The following is a 19,831-nucleotide window of genomic DNA, read 5'->3' as shown; positions in this document are numbered from 1 at the left end:
CACTAGCGAATGTTGTCCTGCTTTGTACTACATGGCTTCATCATTTTAACAGCGTGTATGAGACTTGATATGTCTGTCTTCCAGGAGGACAGGTATGTCTTGCTAATGGTCATCTCACCAGCACCTGAGTGCTTGACACATAAAAAAAGATTCATTAATGAATAAGTGAAGATCAGCACCTACCTCATTCTCCTACAGCACTGCAAATGATAAGGCTGTTCCCTGTTTCCTTTTTCTACAAAGACCTCCTCCATCTTTACCTTGTAACTCCTATTCCCTACTCTCCCATACCACTACACACTGCCAGAATTGTGAGTCCTTTCTGTGTGAGTCCATGACACCTGCTTACCTTGTCATAGCTTTTATTTTATTTTATTGTAATTGCTGTTTACTGTCTCCCTAAACTAGAGCTTAAGCTCTTAATTCAAAGATTATTTTATTTACTGTCATATTCTTGCACTACGTTCAGAGTAAATTTTACAAATATTTTTGAGTGAATGTCATCATGCCTCTTTCATTATTTTGTGAGCATAAAAGTAATGCAATTCAAAGTAGGAAGTTGTAAAAATGAAAAGTATAAAAAATTAATCGCATACCATATTTACTGTTTCACTATTTTAAATAATAGATTACTTTTAAATGCCTTGGGTTATTTACCCAATTTCTTTTTTAATAGATTATATTTTTTATTTATTCATTTATTTTATTTTATTTTATTTTTTTAGAGAGGAGAGAGAGAGGGAGAGAGAGAGGAGAGACAGAGAGAAGAGGGAAGAGCTGGAAGCATCAACTCCCATATGTGCCTTGACCAGGCAAGCCCAGGGTTTCGAACCGGCGACCTCAGCATTTCCCGGTCGACGCTTTATCCACTGCGCCACCACAGGTCAGGCTTAATAGATTATTTTTTAAGAGAGAGAGGGAAAGTGAGGAGAACTTGAAGTTGTGCCACTTAAGTTGTTTATTGCTTCTCATACATGCATTGACCAGTGGGGAGTGGGGTGGGTGCTCTAGCCGAGCCAGTGACTTCTTGCTCAAGCCAGCAACCTTAAAATCATGTTGATGATCCCATTCTCAAGCCAGCAACCCCACACTCAGGCCAGTGACCTCGGTGTTTCAAACTGGAAACCTCATTGGGCCAGGTCAAAGTTCTACCCACTGTGCCACCACTGGTCAGGCTAAAATTTAGATTTTATATACATGCTTTTCTTGACTATAACATTTTTAATGGCATTCTTTTTTTCCTAAGAAATTTTGTTAAATAGTGGACGCAAAGAAGTGTTCATCTATAATCATTATTTTTCTAATATCACCTCCCATATTTTATTAAAATAGATTTCTGTGGCAAGACTCCTTTGTTTTCTTGTTTAAAATTTTTATATAGTCAAATTTTGTAATCATTAAGAACAAAATAATAAGTTCTTTCCCTTTTGTTCTTTCAAGTTTAGTAACTCTTGATAGTTTAGTTATTAACTCACTGGAACCAGTAACCAAATATTTTCATCCCTGTAGTCAATATTTCTTTGGCATTTGCTGACACATTTCTGTGGATCTCTATCTTTGGTGCTATTGTTTTATCCCCCTATTTCAGATTTTTTTTTTCAAATTTATTGGGGTGACATTGGTTAATAGGATCAAGTAGGTTTCAAGTGTACATTTCTATGATTGTGTACCCACCACCCAAAGTCACATCATCTTCCTTCACCATATATTTGGCCCCCTTTACTCTTAAAACCCCCCCACCCCTTTCCTCCTGGTAACCACCATACTGTTGTCTATGTCTGGGTTTCAGTTTTACAGCTCACATATGAGTGAAATCATATGGTTCTTAGTTTTTTGTGACTGACTTATTTTGCTTAGCATAGTATTCTCAAGGCCCATCCTTGTCACACAAAAAGATGACTTTGGATTCAGGCAGGAGCATGATCAGAATCGAAGACCGTGGTTAGGAGGCTGGGGCAGTACTGCCTGTGAAAGAGGACAAGAACTGCAGCAGCACTGAAGAGAAGTGCCTGGATTCCAGAGCCCTTTAGAAAGTAAAAATGACAATGCCTAAATGTAGGCTTGACATGGGGAGTGTGGAATAGGGGCCAGAGTTCACTCCCGGCTTTTTTGGCTTTTACAACAGGATGCCATTCAGTAAGACAACGTACTGTAGGGAAAACAGGTCTGCAAGTGCCTGTGCTCCTCTTCGGGCCAAGTCAAGTCTAATGATAAATTCCACTTTGGGCATGTTGAGCTTTGAAGGCAAAGGCACAGCCAAAGATATAACTTTGGTTATATGAATATTTTGGATATATGAATCTTGAGCTCAAAAGAAAATTAACTAAAAATGCACATTTATAAGTTATTGTTTGAGTGGTTATGGAATCCCTGCACATTTATTAAAAGTCCTTTGGTGGAAACTCTGATGGCCAAGCACTGGATATTGAAGAATTCTGGTATGTGATGGCCAGTTGTAGAAAGATGACTCTCCAAAGCAGACAGAAGAGGAGGAGCCAGAGATCTCAGAGGAAAACCAGGAACACATTGCCCTGACCAGATAGCTCTGTTGGCGAGAACATTATGCTGAAGTACAGAGGTTGTCAGTTCGATCCCTGGTCAGGGTACATACAGGAACAGATCAATATTCCTGTTGTCTCTGTCTCTCTCCTTTCCTTTCACTCTAAAATCAATAAAAAAAAACATTAAAGAAAGGAAAAAAAAGAGAATGTGCAACTTTTAAAAAAGGAAACCAGGAACGCATTATAATGGAGGAAAGTGCTGCGGAGTGACGGCCAAGCAGGATGAAGACTGACACACGGGCATCCTAGCTAACGACATGGAGGCCACTCGTGCCTTCAAGGAGAGGTGCTCTTGTGGGTGGTGTGGGAAAAGCACAGAGTAGAAAGGAGTTAGGAATGCTGAAGGAAAAAGCAGAGTTGAGAAAAGGTGAATTTTTTTCTTAAATTGGAAGTTATAAGTGACGGAATGCCCCGGCCAGGTACTTTGGTTGGTTAGCGCGTCCTCCTGACATGCCAAGGTTGCAATTTGATCCCTGGTCAGGGTACATATGAGAATCAACCAATGACAGCAGGAATGAGTGGAACAACAAATTAATGTTTTTCTCTCTGCTTCCCCTCCCTTCCTCTTTCTCTAAAAAACTAAAATAAAATAAAACAACAAAAAAGTGACTGAGCACAATTAAGTGGGATAAACTGAGTGAAGATGGAAAGGTTCAAGATAAAGGAAAAATTATAATTAATAGCGAGATGACTGAAGAGTGAAAGAGCTGGAATCCAGGGAAGAAAAAAGGGATTCATTTACACAACAAATATTTACTGAGAAGCTACTACATTATCAAGAACTGTTTTAGGCACAGAGGATAATGTGGAGAAAAAAATAAAACCCCTGCCCTTATAAATCTAACCTTCTAGTGGAGAAGAAGATATATACATACATAGAATCCATGTATGTATATATTATGCAGTGATAAGCACTGTGAAGAAAAATAAAGCAGGATGAGGGGATGGGGAGAAACTGGGGATACTATTTTAGCCAAGTATATCATGAAGGTTTCTGAATTGAGCAACAGAAGTAGTTTTTGAAAGAAACTATGTGGGCTGTCAATCATCCCACTAGCTATAACCTCCCTCTGAGAGAAAACCAATGCCAAGGGGTAGACAACGAAGTGGATTCTAATGCTGAGACAGGGTCGTGAGAATACAAGAATTAGGTAAAGACAAAAAGAAACAGGAAAGGGAAAATGTAGTTAGGACTGTCTGCCTAATTTAGGTTTTGAACACCTAGATAATTCATGACCCCACAGAAACTGTAGGTCCTTCACAGTACCTTGTATTTTATTTTTCTTAGTAGTTGTCAATACATATAGTTGTGTTCTTAACACAAGTATAATGAAATCTTCAACCGTGTAATTCTTTTTTTCCTACAGACTATAAGCTCCATGAGGAAAGGAAAGTTGTCTTGTTCATGTCTATGTCCCCTAGTCCAACACAATGCAGATCCTCAGTAAACAACAAATAAATGAACATTTTAATATTTGGGGCACTGGGGGGGGGGGGACAACACAGTAATTTCAGTCTTCTTTAATAAGAAATAACCTGTCATTCATATTTGTTGGGAGATATATGTGATCCAGTGCTTAAACCAATTGTGTGTGTGTGTGTATATATATATATATATATATATATATATATATTTTTTTTTTTTTCCCCCTCATTCCTCTTTTGTATAATATCTGTAGATGGTAAATGTATTTCTAAGTGCTGGGTGTGATCATAACTGAATTTTATGAGCTTTGCATAACATGTAAGCTGAAATTATCTCTGACCTTGTCCCCATCACCTTATTTACAGCCCTTAGCTCAAGGGGAGGAAAAATCAATGGCTGATTTTTACTTTTACTTTTTCTAGATGGTTCATAGGGTCATTGCTATGAATAATCATTGCACACAGTGATGTCTTCAGGAGTGAATGAGATGCATTAGATGATTTACTTAGCTTGCTATATGCTTCAGTGCTCTTAATCTGCTTCAGATAGTTTTCTGTTTCCCCTCTTATATGTGGTATCACATTTGGCTACTGGGACTATGTCTGCTTCTGAAAGTTACTGCTTCTTTTGTAAATTGCTGCCTTAAAATAACAGCAAGCTTCCTAGATGAGGTCTTAGAAGAGTAAAAAGCACTGACTGTAGGCCTGGGATAATCTATCTGCTTTAAAACATGGACTTTGGCTTCACGTACGATTCTATGATATCTACAGCTGACTAGTATAAAAATAATGCATAGCTACCTATCAAAAAAAGCTGTCAGGCTCTATGATGTCAAGTCCCTGCAAAGGCAGTTAAATGATTCTAAAATTCAATTCTTGGGCTCATCAGTTGACCATTTATCAGCTCTTATATGAATTAGCAAGAAAGATGAAATATACATGACCTCACTTGCACTGAGCAGTTGCAGGAACATTTTACAGAATCTCAGAAGTTATAATAAAGAAGTCAATCAATAAATCAATACCATGCTTTCCATCAACCCAGACAAAGAAAATTATTTTGATGAAAAACATTTTTAAGAGAACAAAGTAAACTTAGGACAACACACAGGGTACTGGTAACCTTTAATATAAATGGGTACCATTTTTCGGCAAACTGAAGCTCATTTTGTCTCAGATGTATCAGCACATACCTTTGAACAAGTGGCAAAGGAAGGAAATTGAGGGTGGAAGTCATGTCCAGTCCACAGTCCAGCATAATGGTGGTTGACTTGAATTTGAGCACATTGCATGGTAAGGTTGGGTGCCCCGACAGGCAATACTGAAGAAAAAAAAATCACTTTCATTAGTAATCAGTTACCCAAAAGCTGAAAAAGTATGGTAAATTAAGTTAAACTGATCTTCTCTTAAAAGAATCGTATGTAAACTCAGGTAACTTTCTATGTGGCTTCCACCCTTTTACAGCAGTTCAAAATACTCAAAAGTCTCAGATCATATCCTATTTTTCATAGGGCACCAAGTTATATCTGAAGCAAGCACAGTTTTGGAGGGGCTGTAATTACACTAAATAGAAAATGTCCAGGCTACAGTGACCTGCTCTGCTTTCACATGACACTTCCAAATTCCCACTGTCTCACTAAATGTAAGTACTGCCTAACGCTGTGGCAGTCAATTATATTCTAAAGCAGTTCCTTAAACTGTGCTATAGGTTTGATTTTCTCCTCCTGTAAATAAGGGATTTTCCTCAAAGAGAAAATGGCTGGGAAGGGTTAACAAACAAGCTCCAGTAAGGAGTGCTGGCTCAACCTCGTCAGAAGAATGAGGCTAAAGGACAAGAGACTTCCCTGATGTTCAGATACTAAGCAGGAGAGAGGGATACCTACTCTCAGCCAGTTGACAGTCTCTTGTTGGGGGCAGCAGACCTCAGAAGTCAAAGGGGCATAAGCCACAGTGCAGTATTCACAGGAGAGTGATGAGGCAAGACAACACACTGACCGCAAATATCTATCATGTCCTCCTCAGTGTAGTCGGGATGACAGATCCGCCACACTGGAAATTATTTATATGGGATGCAGCCCGTGTCGCCTTTTATAATTCGACTGCTGCTCTGAAGAGAGGAAAGAAGAGGAAACAGACCTTTACCCCACTTCTAAAGTCATTACGTACAGCAAGGCCTGGAAAACGGAGGGACCAATGTCCTTAATCCCTAGACAGTACATTCCTCCTTTCTGATTTGAGTACAAGTCCAGCACAAGCCAGAAAAACATGACATCAATATCAGGCCCCACATGGCCACAGGTGCTCAGGCTAAGTCTTCCCAGGTACTTGTTGCTATTGCTTCTGCCACAGAATAAATGTCCCTTTTTCTCCAGAGGACATTAAAGAGGCTGATGATTTCTTAAAACTGCATGTCCTAAAAGGGATGAGGCCTAGATCCAAGAAATTGTGGGTATTTCCCAAGCTTCTTTATTCCAAGTTTACGTATCATGATTATATTTTCCAAATGAAAATACACAACTCTTGGTCTGAAAGATTCAAGGTTACTTAAAATAAAAACAGTACAAATTACTTAAAATTTTAATTGTCCTTTTAAGGTCCAGGAAGCATGATTTGCCTAATTATACTTTTGCATAAGTTCATTCTGATAGGTATCAAAATTACAGGAAAAAATTTTCCTTTTAATCCCTACCCTATACTTCCACTCGCTCCCCATTGCTAACTTGATCTTATCCCTATCTAATAATTTTTTGTTAAAGATAAACTGTCTCATATGATTGGTGCAGTGGATAGAGAATCAACCTGGGACACTGATGGCCCAGGTTTGAAACCTCAAGGTTACCAGCTTGAGTGCAGGCTCACCAGCTTGAGCACTGGGTTAATGGCTTGAGTGTGGGATCATGTCTTTTGATTGACATGATCCCATGGGCTTGAGCCCAAAGGTCGCTAGCTTTAGCCCAAGGTTGCTGGCTTGAGCAAGAGGTCACTTGCCTGGCTGGAGTCCCCAGGTCAAAGAACATATCAGAAGCAATCAATGAACAGCTAAAGTGTCACAACTATAAGTTGATGCTTCTCATCTCTCTCACTTCCCATCTCTCTCAAAGAAAAAAAAAAAAAAAAAAAGAAATAGAATGAAATATATATAATATAATGATTATCTCTGGGTGGAATAATATGGTGTATTTCTCTTCTTTCTACTTTCTGTATTTTCCAAACATTTGACAGTAGCACTTACCGCATTTGTGTAGTTAGAAAAAACAAAACAAAACAAAACTAGAGATCTAGTCAGCCACACTGAATGACAAAATTTTTCTTATCTTCATTTTTACATCTAAATTATGGATAACAAGGTACACCAGAAGACAAAAGGCTGACATGTAAAAGCTGTTGCTCAAAAGATCTGAGGTAAAAGAATTGAGCTGAAAGACTCCATCTGCTCCTGTCACTCAAGGATAAAGAAAGGTGAGGAACATTTTATAAGGGCCATAACCGAACGGGAGCTTTTCAGAGCATTGACTAGGATGCCAGACCTTTATCTCACTAGTTCCATTTTTATGGATGAGGAAATCGAGCTTTACACGGCTGCGTGGGTTGTCTGAGAAGTGCCAAAGACACACAGCAAGGTCCCCTGACTAAAGATCCCACTCATGTTTCCCAAATTGCACCACTCACTTTGTAGGTCAACTGAGTCTCCTGAGACACACAGTGACTGGCCCAGGTTCACACAACCAGTAAGGGAGACACCTGCAGTTTCCCAAAGTTTGCTGGTTGTTTCTAAATGCTGCCTACAATCACTTGAGACTAGTACACAAAACATCAGTCATGTGATTTTAATTTTAAAATTTGAAATAAATCTGTATTACAAAAAGTTTGAAAAACAGCAGAAATAAAAAATGTATCCACAATCTTTTTTCTATTCCTTGTTATTTTTCATATTTGTAAAAGCTGTAATTTTAGTGCATATACTGCTCTACGTGCTGTTTTTTAAACACATGACAACTATGTTTTCTTTGTCTATGCTGTATCATACTTCACTTTTATTGGCTGCCTAAGTAAATATATCGTTGCTTGTTTAATCATTCCTTTACTGTTGAACATTTAGGGTTGCTTCCACTTGTTCTATTACAAACATGGCTGTGATGATCGCTTCAGTACTTAAGGTTTTTTTCCATATTGGACTATTTTTTTAGAGGATTCCCAGAAGTGGCATTAACTAGGTCAAAAAATATGAGCATTTTATGGCTCTTGAAATATGTGCCAAAATGCTTTCCAAAAAAGGCTGAACCTATTTACAATGTCATCAGTAATACACCAGAAGATCCGTTTCACTGCTTACTCCTATCAGCATTATGGTCAAAACCATCTAGAATCTACACCAAAATGCAGCTGTAATTGCCTAGAAGCAATTAAACGGACTTAAACAGGAAAGTCAACTACATGATAAATGGCTTTAATTGTGAGAGGCAGTTTGGAGAAATGATTGAAAGCAGGAATTTGAAGTAAGATTGCCTGTGCCCAAATCCTGGTTGTGCTCATTATTAAAATGTGATGTGGGGAGTTACTTACCTTCACAAAGACAGTTTCCTCATATGTAAGATGTAGTAACAGAAGCTCCTGCTTAAAGTTGTGAGCACTAAATGAAGGGATATAGCCCCTGACACAGAATATATGTTCACTAGTATAGTAGTTTCTATAGTTATAGAATCATTAATGGGCCAAAGAGTCCACTTAAATTTGGAGGAATAACTGATAGCATTTTAGAGAAGCAATTCTATTCGAAAATGGTATTCACTATCCCACAGGTAAAGAAATGAACAATTTTACAAATACTGTCTGTTGGTAGTTGCCCCTGCAGGAAGATAAAATTACTGTTGAATACACAGTGAATATTCTAGCCACTATAAGGTTTTACAATTTGAAATTTTTTCTAGCATAACAAGCACATAGCAATGCTTTCATGTTAATATTATTTCTATTTAACAGAAAGTTAAAATAAATCAGTTTTATAAGATATAATAAATCTTGTAAATGAGAGCAAATTAATTTTTATTATTTTTTATTAAATTTATTGGGGTGACATTGGTTAATAAAATGAAATAGGTTTCAGATGCACAATTCTACAATACATCATCTGTATATTGACTATGTACTCATCACCACGAGTCTCCTTACAGCATTATTGACTCCTTTATTCTCTTTTACCTCTCTCCCATCATCTTCTCCCTCTATAATCACCATACTATTGTCTGTTTCTGTCCTCTTTTTTCTTTTGCTTGAAGGGACAACTACTTAGCTTTTTCTTCTAGTTACTTCTGTATTTCTCAATAATATGGTTATACTGTTACTTCTTAATTTCTTGGGTTTTAGTTATTATGTGTTTATTGACTTTTCTACTATGGAAGAGATCCAAAAGTTTGATGACATTTTTGCTATGCTTTGTAATCAAGGAATGTTCAAAAGAATTTATCACATTCAAATAAATGCACGTGAAGGCAACTGCCAAATTCCTTACACTAGATAAAAGAAATTGCAAATTAAAGAGAAGTTGGTGTATCTAACTTTGTAATATACTGATCACTACAATCATTAAAGCTCTGGGTCATGGTTTAATTCTCAGTGTTGTTTTTTCGCTCAGTGCTATGTAAATAAAAAACATGTTTTAAGAGAATTGTAGGGTCAGCGAATTATTCTACACTTTTTTGTAGTTAGTAATTATTTACTGACATTTCAACCAACTTCTTTGCTCACCAAACCTTCTTGTATCTCATTTCTTCCTTTAATATATATACCACCTGTAGTGATGGTATTCAAAATGGATCTCTCTGGAAATTTCCTAATTTTGACTCTACTCCTTAACAGTGATGGTGTTGAAATTATAAGGTAGCAAACTACCACAGAACACTAAAGATAATAATCCAACTGTCTTCTGTCATTTGTCATCACTGATGAGAAATCTGCTACCAGTCTAACTGCTATTCCATTACATGTTATGATCAAAATCTTCTCTTCACCATGAAGTTCTGATAACTTTTTGTTTTGTTTTGTTAATACATCTAATATATGAGGACTCATCTTTCACAACTGTGAAAAAATGTCAGCCATTATCAATCTGAATATTGTCTCCCTCCTTCCTTCTCTCCCTCCTTTTCTTTTTCTTTAGGTGAGAGGAGGGTAGACAGTGAGGTAGCATGTGCCCTGACCAGGATCGCCTGGCAACCTCGTCTGGGGCCGATGCACAGTACAGGGCCATTTTTAGCACCTGAGGCTGACACACTCAGACCAAGTGAGCTATCCTCAGTGCCTGGGGCCACGCTTAAACCAACTGAGTCACTGGCTGTGGGACTGGGGAAGAGGAGAAAAGGGTGGGGAGAGAAGCAGATGGTGGTTTCTCCCATGTGCCTTGACCAGGAAACAAACCCAGATGTCCATACGCCAGGCTGATGCTTTATTCACTGTGCCACTGGCCAGGGCCTTCTTCTAGTTCCTATCAGTGGAATGTCTATATAATGTATGCTGCTCATAAAAATTAGGGGATATTTCAAAATAAATAAGCAATAAAAAAAGCATTTAATTTTTTTTATTAAACAAAAGAATGAGAAAAGCAAATGACAAGTCAAAGTTGTTTGATTATGCAAATGAGATGCAAACCCAAATTTTATTCCATTGGTGAAAATACACTATACAAAAGGCTGAATGTACTGGAGTATCTGCATACTCCTTGATCTCCTAATTTTTGTGAGCAGTGTATGTTCTAATGTTTCATTTTACACTCAATCTCCATGACTCTATAATCCGCTCATATTTTGCTTTTTAGTTCTGTATAGTACATTCTGCATACTTTCCTTAGCTCTAACACAGGGGTCGGGAACCTTTTTGGCTGAGAGAGCCATGAACGCCACATATTTTAAAATGTAATTCCGTGAGAGCCATACAATATGTTTAACACTAAATACAAGTAAATGTGTGCATTTTATGTAAGACCAACACTTTTAAAGTACAATAACTCTCTGAATTCTTTTTAATAACGTTGTTATGCTGTTGCTAACCAATGATGAATAAAGTACTTCTTATCATTAATGCGACTTCTGGTGCTGCATGGTTTTGCTGATGGCTTTGTAGTCTGGTTGATACGTGGTGAGGTTAAGCTTCATTCAGATGTTGAAACTTCCATTCGTTAAACGTGATTGTAGGTTGGTCTTAACGTTCTTTAGATGTGAGAGACTGCTCACATGCATACGTAGAGCCAAACATTGTCAGTATAGCAATACTCACACGCTGCAGTGTGTGGTATGTGACGGGAAGCGTGTTCCAAGTATTGACAATCAGCTGGTCCGTGTTTTTTCATTTCTCCCCACTTGTGTTTGCTCGCCAACTCTGCTTGCTGTCGTGCAAGTCTTTCCAAATCTTCATCAGTGACTTGAACTTATTCACCCACGTGTCTGAGGCCTTCAGAAGGTCAGCAGCTCATAGCTTAAAATCTCTGAAGGAGATACTGGGGATGTAACTCAGGTAGGCGCTGTCCACTGCATACTTGTATGGATGGGTGATGAACTTAAAAAAGACGAGTGCACTCACGAAATTGTCCAAAGCATGCTTTGAATGACTGCAGAAGATCAAGATGTTGAGCACGGTCACTTGCTGTGCATGCATCTTTAAACTCTCCCAGTTTTTCAAAGTGTAGTAAACGACCTGTTTCAATGTCTGCGATGAAGAGTTCCAGCTTGTTTTCAAATGCAAACACTGCTTGTTGAAGGGATAAGACTGTATTTCCAAAGCCTTGCATTTTCACATTGAGCTGGTTCAGATGTTCAGTCATGTCATGAGATAGTAGAACTTCAGGGGCCACTCAGTGTTAGCTAACTCAGGATGCTTGACGTTTTTCATTTCAAGAAAAGTCCGGATTTCGCTCAGACAAGCCACAAAACAGCTGAGCACCTTCCCTCTTGACAACCAACGCACATTGCTGTGCAGAAGCAGACCAGGATAATTATTCCCAACTTCATCCAGCAGTGTTTTAAACTAGCGATCATTTAAAGCTCGAGCAACAATAAAGTTGACCACCCGAATGACCAGCGACATCACCTCACCAAGCTGCTAGCCACACACCTGAGCACAAAGCGCCTCCTGATGTAGGATGCAGTGAAAACTTAGGATGGGTCTCTTTTCATGTTCACAAAGAAGCACTATGAATCCTTTGTTTTTCCCCACCATGCACAGAGCACCATCAGTACACACCGAAATAAGTTTATCCATCAGATTTTTTTCTTTAGTGAACTCAGTGAAATACTTGAAAAAAAGAGCCACATCTGGCTTGCGAGCCATAGGTTCCCGACCCCTCCTGCTCTAACAGTTTACTAATCCTTTCTGGTTTGTTTTTTTTTTTGTATTTTTTTTGTATTTTTTCTGAAGTTGGAAACAGGGAGGCAGTCAGACAGACTCCCACATGCGCCCGACCGGGATCCACCCGGCATGCTCACCAGGGGGCGATGCTCTGCCCATCTGGGGCGTTGCTCTGTTGCAACCAGGGCCATTCTAGCGCCTGAGGCAGAAGCCATGGAGCCATCCTCAGCACCCGGGCCAACCCTGCTCCAATGGAGCCTTGGCTGCGGGAGGGGAAGAGAGAGACAGAGAGGAAGGAGAGGGGGAGAGGTAAAGAAGCAGATGGGAACTTCTCCTGTGTGCCCTGGCCGGAAATCGAACCCGGGACTCCTGCACGCCAGGCCGACGCTCTACCACTGAGCCAACCGGCCAGGGCCCTAATCCTTTCTTCAGTGGGTCAAATCTGCTGTTGAACTCATACACTGAAATTTTCAATGACTGCATTTCTAGAAGTTCTCTCTCTTTTTTTTTTGTATTTTTCTGAAGTGAGAAGAAGGGAGGCAGAGAGACAGACTCCCGCATGCGCCTGACTGGGATCTACCTGGCATGTCTGCTAGGGGGCAATGTTCTGCCCATCTGGGGCGTTGCTCCATTGCAATCAGAGCCATTCTAGCGCCTGAGGTGGAGGCCATGGAGCCCTCCTCAGCACCTGGGGCAACTTTGCTCTAATGGAGCCCTGGCTGCGGGGGGGTGGGGGGGAGGGAGAGAAATAAAAAGTAGAGGGAGAGGGGTGGAGAAGCAGACAGGCGCTTCTCCTTGTGCCCTGGCCCAGAATCGAACCCAGGACTTCCACACGCCAGGTCGATGCTCTACCAGTGAGCTAGCCGGTCAGGGCCTAGAAGTTCTTTAAAAAAAAAACACAACAGAAAACTAGCATCTTGTTTCTTTCATTGGCTTAAGATCTTCATATATATCTTAGCCATTTTAAAATATTAATTTTAACTCTCCAATAGATTGTACAACTGTCTCACGTTCTTGGGAGTTTTATAATGTCTGCTTATTCTAACTCATGATGAATTTCATTACTATTGTTTTAAAATTGTGAATTTTAAACCCATCTTTGGTGATAGTGTATCTGTGGTAATTCTATACAGAATGGATTGGGCAGGTCCCCAAGAAATATCACCATCTTGAAATCATTTTTGTGTTGATTTCTCAGTTTGAATAGCTACACTCTATAGGAAAACATACAATTCACTTTCAACACTCTCAAAGCACTGACCCAAGCTCCTTGCAGACACAATCTTCCATACTGACCCAATGAGCAAATGAGTATGATATTTTTCTACTACTTTCATTGGGGTACATAGCCCTTGGGAGTTTTCTCATTACTGATTTTGAAATATGCTTTTCTGAATATTGTATCTATTACTAAGAAGACTTATGCTATGACCTCAGCTTTCAGCAAATCTTTTTATTAATTTTATTGATTTTTAGAGGGAGGAGGGAAGGAGGGAGAAAGAGAGGGAGAGAGGAGGGAGGGAGAAGGAGAGGTAGAGGGGATGGGGAAGGGAGAGGGAGAGGGAGGAAGGGAGAGGGAGAGGGAGGAAGAGAGAGAGAGAGAGAAAGAAAGAGAGAAGGAGAGGACAGAAAGAGGGGGGAGAAGCAGGAAGCAGCAACTCATAGTTGCTTTCTGTATGTGCCTTGACCAGGCAAGCCTAGGTTTTGAATTGGTGATCTCAGTGCTCCAGGTCAATGCTTTATCCACTGTGCCACCACAGGTCACAGAAATCTAATACTTTAAAAAGCTGCATGAAGACAAAGTGACAACCAGCCAATTTAATCTCAAATAAATTTTCAAAAGCAACATGAATTACTGTAAACTTCATTAAAAATACACACACAAGAATTTGGCAGTTTGGTAAACACGGCAAATTGAATTTCAGTAAATTGGCTTTGGGGAAGAAGACTGTCTTTTGCAAAAAGAACTATAGGCTAAAACATTGGATGTTATCCTTTTCCCTAGACTTGGTTAAAATTATATATATAATTATAATATGGTGTTTATTTAAGTGTCAGGCATTCTCCAAGAACTTTACATTTAGCTCCTATTTAATCCTCCCAAGAATGCAATGAGATAGTAATAATTTTCCCACCTTAGAGATGAAGAAAATACGGCACAGAGATTATGAAATTGCATGTGTTACCAAAGTTGTAAGGATGTGCCAGCACCTAAATCCAGGACAGTGAGATCCAGAAGTGTACATCTTTTTTTTTTTTGTAACAGAGAAAGGGAGAGAGATGAGAAGCATCAATTTTTCATTGTGACACCTTAGTTGTTCACAGATTGCTTTGTCATATGTGCCTTGACTGGGGGGCTACAGCAGAGTGAGTGACCCCTGGCTTAAGCCAGCGACCTTAGGTTCAAGCTGGTGAGCTGTGCTCAAACCAGATGAACCCAAGCTCAAGCCGGTGACCTTGGGGTTTTGAACCTGGGTCCTCTGCATCCCAGTCCGATACTCTATCCACTGCACCACCACCTGGTCAGGCCAGAAAGTGTACACTTAACTATCACAACATGCCACACTACACAGGGAAAGGAACTGTCAGAGATTCAAAAAAATTTGCAGAGATAATGTACTTAAAGGCCATACCTTCAGCTGATTAAGAATGAAGACTGAATTTATAGTCTATTGATTTTTTTTTTTTTTTTTTACAGAGACAGAGAGAGAGTCAGAGAGAGGGATAGATAGGGACAGACTGACAGGAATGGAGAGAGATGAGAAGCATGAATCATCAGTTTTTCGTTGTGGCACTTTAGTTGTTCATTCATTGCTTTCTCATATGTGCCTTGACCACGGGCCTTCAGCAGACCTAGTAACCCCTTGCTCGAGCCAGCGACCTTGGGTCCAAGCTGGTGAGCTTTGCTCAACCCAGATGAGCCCGCGCTCAAGCTAGCAACCTCAGGGTCTCGAACCTGGGTCCTCTGCATCCCAGCCTGATGCTCTATCCACTGTGCCACTGCCCGGTCAGGCTGAATTTATAGTCTAGATGTGAACAATGAAAATTAGTTATATGCTAACTTAAAGTAAAGCAAGGTCCCAAGCAGATTAAATTATTAAATTTGTCCGCAATCCATCACAAGCAATAATTTTCTTTTGCTGGGTTTTTCCTTCCATTCAAAAAAAAGGTGATAGGAGTCTCTCATTATAAAGTAGTTTTACTGCTAAAAGTGCCTTTAAATAGCTGTAATGTAACTTATAACCTCTGGGTTGAGGTAATGCCAAAAGCTATTTAATCTTGTTTGGAAGAATTGCACAGCATCATAAAGGAGCTGTTTTTTCATAGGCAATAGTGTTAATAAAGTTGTAAATGACATCACCATCTCCCCTCCCCCTTTTCTCCTCTCTCTAAACCAACTCATATATCTATTGTGGAGAACTGTGAGCAGAGATATGAAGGTCAGTTGCCTTTTCTCCCTGGCAATAAAATAAAAAAGTGACTTTGGTTGTTTCTGACACAAATATAACATGAAAAAATTTTTGTGTAATGGTTTTGTCTCCTGGTACAACATCAGAAAGCCTTATCAGAATAATTTAAACATAAATGAATATAGAGGAAAACAAATTAAATAGATTCAGAGAATATATTTGGAAAAAATTCACACTGATTCATGGCAAAAACTCTTACCAAACTATAAATGGAATGGTATTTTCTTTAATCTGATAAAAGGTTCCTGACTAAATCTTACATGATAGTTAATAATGAAGCATGAGAAACAGTTTCTTTCAAGTTAAGAACAAAACAAGAATACCCACTATGGCTAATTAAATTTAAGACTATACTGAAAATACTGTACAATGTGATAAGATAAGAAAAATAAAAGATGTAATTAGAAATAGAGAAAAAACTGTCATTGTTCACAATAATGATGATATAATAAGAGATTGTGAAAACACAGTATTACAATTAATAAGATAGTTCATCAAGGTTGTTCGACACAAGAATCCATGTACCAAAATTAACTGAGGTGGGTTTTTTTTGTGACAGAGACAGAGAGAGACAGATAGAGGGACAGATAGGGACAGACAGACAGGAATGGAGAGAGATGAGAAGCTTCAATTCTTCGTTGCGGCACCTTAGTTATTCATTGATTGCTTTCTCATATGTGCCTTGACCAGGGGGCTACAGCAGACCAAGTGACCCCTTGCTTAAGCCAGTGACCTTGGGCTCAAGCTGGTGAGCCTTGCTCTTACCAGATGAGCCTGTGTTTAAGCTGGTGACCTTGGGATTTCGAACCTTGGTCCTCCATGTCCCAGTCTGATGCTCTGTGCCACTGTACCACTGCCTGGTCAGGCTAACTGATTTCTTATATGCCAGCAATAAATAATTAGTAAATGCAGTAAGAATTAAAATAGAATACCATTTCTATTGCAAAAATTAAATGTAGCATAAAATAAAAGTTAAAAAAAGGAAATATAAAATCTTTACCAAAAAATTATAAAATTCTACTTAAAGATAATGGTAACTAGACAGAAAAATAAACTATTACAAAAATTAGCAGTTTTCACTATCTATGTTTTTATAGAGCTTAAGAATCATACAGAAAAGACAGAAGCTAAGATTAGTAAGAAAATTAAAGAATAATGATTAGAGAGTATTTAAATTTTATGATATTACAATTTAGTGTAATGTAATTAACAGTAGGATATAGCACTGGGATAGCTAACAGACCAATGAACACATGTATCTAGGAGTCTGACATATGATAAAAGCAGCATTACCAATATATGGTGCTGGGAAAGTTTGTAACCCATTTGAAGAAAATTACTTGAGAAACAGAAATGCAGAAACAAGAGAGGTCAATTAATGAAGATATGAAAAAATGCTTAATATCACTAGTATCAGGGAAATACAAAATAGGACAATAATGAGAAAACCTTAGATTGGCTACAATTAAACAGGATGAAATACTAACTTGGAGAACATGTAATAAAACTAGAGAATAAAGTGGTATAACTCTGGAGAACAATTTGGCAACATCTAATAATGCTGAAAATATACAAACCTTAACATATACCAATAAACACATTCATGGGTATAATACACAGCAACTTGAGGAAAGTAGTAACCTCTGGAGAGGGAGGAAAACAAAGATTGTTGATCTTAGCTTTAGATATAACTTGTCCTTAAAGGGGGCAGGGGAAGCAGGAGAGCTGATTCTCCTTCTCACCCCCTCAAAAGGGCAAACTAGCAACATTTATCTAATATTAGTAATGAATACAAAGTTGTCTTTTCTGTATTGTCATCAGATACTTCCGCAGGCATTAGAATTATGTAACTATACCTTTCCTACTATTGTGAAAATTTGTAGTGCTATTTTCCTTATGAAAAAAGTCTCATGGTGCAAAAATAAATCTAAGTGATCATAATGGAAAAAATGTTTTAGCATTAGTATAGCATTTGCTAGATATATTTGTTAATTTTCAAGGAAACTGTGCTCAGTGGTGACAATGGTCCACAATTTTCATTTTGATATCACACTTAACCCTGATGCAAAGTGAACAAGACTTAAAACTGCTGGCATGGCAATGGAATGCAGTACAAATGTCACCTCAGGAGATGGATGAGTCAACAAGATACAGCCTTGGGTGGGGGTAGAGAGACAGAGGTAACTCCAAGATTTTTAAATTGGTACCCTTAATGAACTTCCTGATGCTTTCTAGTGCTATGAAGTTTGGCAAAACACTTCTCTAATAAGACCCAGAATGGCTTTATAATTTTATGATAAAATTTTCAAATGATATAGATAATTATCCAATTACCAGAAATGTCATATTAATATAGTAGCTATATTTATAAATATACATGTTCATAAAAATACCCATCAATGCTGATACTTGAAAAGGAATTCTAAAAATAAAAGTGGGCCTTAGGTTAGAGAGGAATAGGATCCGGAAAGTCTATTGTATGAATCACCTTCACTAACAAAAACTACTGGTAAATATTCTCCAATATTTAATTAACTCTTGCCCAACAACTGAGTAAATATTAATACCAACGCGACTGTCAAGGCCCAAGATCACACAGTTAATAACAGACTGAATTCGCACTCAAATCAGCACAAGTTCTAAATGCTTTCTCTTAAATCATTTCATTAGTAGGAATGAGAAAAACTAGTACACTATGCTGAGTGACAGATTTAATATGGATAAAAGAGTTGGATAGGGAAGAACAATCAAAAGATCTTAGACATAAAAGTGACTATACTTTTTCTAGACATCTTTTCTAACTGCTCCCTCAATAAAGTTTCTCTATTGTACCACTATCAACCCCCTGCTGGATTACTTCTAGGGCAGACAGCTTGGAATAGACTGATAAGAGAGAGCATTTGATTAGCTGATTCAGACTACTGACAGTCATTTCCATGTCCCTGAGAAGTTGCACACTAGCATATTTGAACATTTTTAAATGTGGTAGTTCTTGATGATAAAATCCACCAGGTATTTTATTTTATTTGTTTTTCCCCCCTATAGTCTAGCTTATGATCACCATACTTTTGCTTCCATAAAAATCATAAAATATTAGGGTTAAAGTGAGCTTGAATTAAAAATGCACTATTCGCCTGACTAGGCAGTGGTGCAGTGGGTAGAGCGTCGGACTGGGACGTGGAGGATGACGAAGGTTCGAAACCCTGAAGTCCCAGTTTGAGCGCAGACTCATCTGGTTTGAGCAAGGCTCACCAGCTTAAACCCAAGGTCGCTGGCTTGAGCAAGGGTCACTTGGTCTGCTGTAGCCTCCCGGTCAAGGCACATATGAGAAAGCAATCAATGAACAACTAAGGTGCCGCAACAAAGAATTGATGCTTCTCATCTCTCTCCCTTTCAGTCTGTCTGTCCCTCTCTCTGTCACAAAATAAATTTTTAAAAAATGCACTATTCAACAAAAATACAATGCATGCCACACACAATTTAAAATTTTCTAGTAGCTAAATTTAAAAAGTAAAAGGATCAGGTTTAAATGAACTTGAGACAGCCTGTCTGTCTCTCTTACTAAAAAAAATAAGTGTGGCTCATGGAGACACAGTCTATGCTAACTTAAGAGGGTGTGTACGATTCTGAGTGTGTCAGGGAAAGAGGGGAGTACAAACTACTGAGACTCCCTGCTTTATACCATACCATGCTGAGTTAAACTGCTTCCACTGAGCCAAATTTGCCTAATTGGGAACTATTAACCCTGCTAAGAATTTTGGGCCAGTCCCTGAAAACTCAAGAGACTTCTATAAATATACTTCAATTTTATTTGGTAATCTTTCACTTTCTTCCACTTTATATCTTGATTCTAGTTGGCAGAAGAGCTGTTAAATGTGCCAATCATACTCACTGTCAAACTGGCTACACAGCTGTATAAAGTAGGAGATAATTTTTCCACTTGAGCAGAAAATCTGTAGCATGCATAGTGAACACAGAGAAGCCACTTTCTGGTTGGAGAGTGGCTAAATATCACATCCAGCTGGGTAACTGACACTT

General features: G+C 38.6%; 1 protein-coding gene across 1 annotated transcript in view; it reads right to left on the bottom strand.

The window, feature by feature from the left end:
* INTS9 (integrator complex subunit 9) overlaps window positions 1–19,831 on the bottom strand; it is a 101,587-nt gene that overhangs the window by 61,467 nt on the left and 20,289 nt on the right. The window contains exon 2 of the mRNA XM_066388364.1: window positions 5,180–5,307. Within this exon, the coding sequence (XP_066244461.1) occupies window positions 5,180–5,307 (128 nt within the window). The remainder of the gene's footprint in view (window positions 1–5,179; window positions 5,308–19,831) is intronic.

The sequence above is a fragment of the Saccopteryx leptura genome, chromosome 1, assembly GCF_036850995.1.
Source record: "Saccopteryx leptura isolate mSacLep1 chromosome 1, mSacLep1_pri_phased_curated, whole genome shotgun sequence".
NCBI classification, from domain to species: Eukaryota; Metazoa; Chordata; class Mammalia; order Chiroptera; family Emballonuridae; genus Saccopteryx; species Saccopteryx leptura.
The sequence above is the reverse complement of the archived record's forward strand: the minus strand, read 5'-3'. Positions and strand labels throughout refer to the sequence as shown.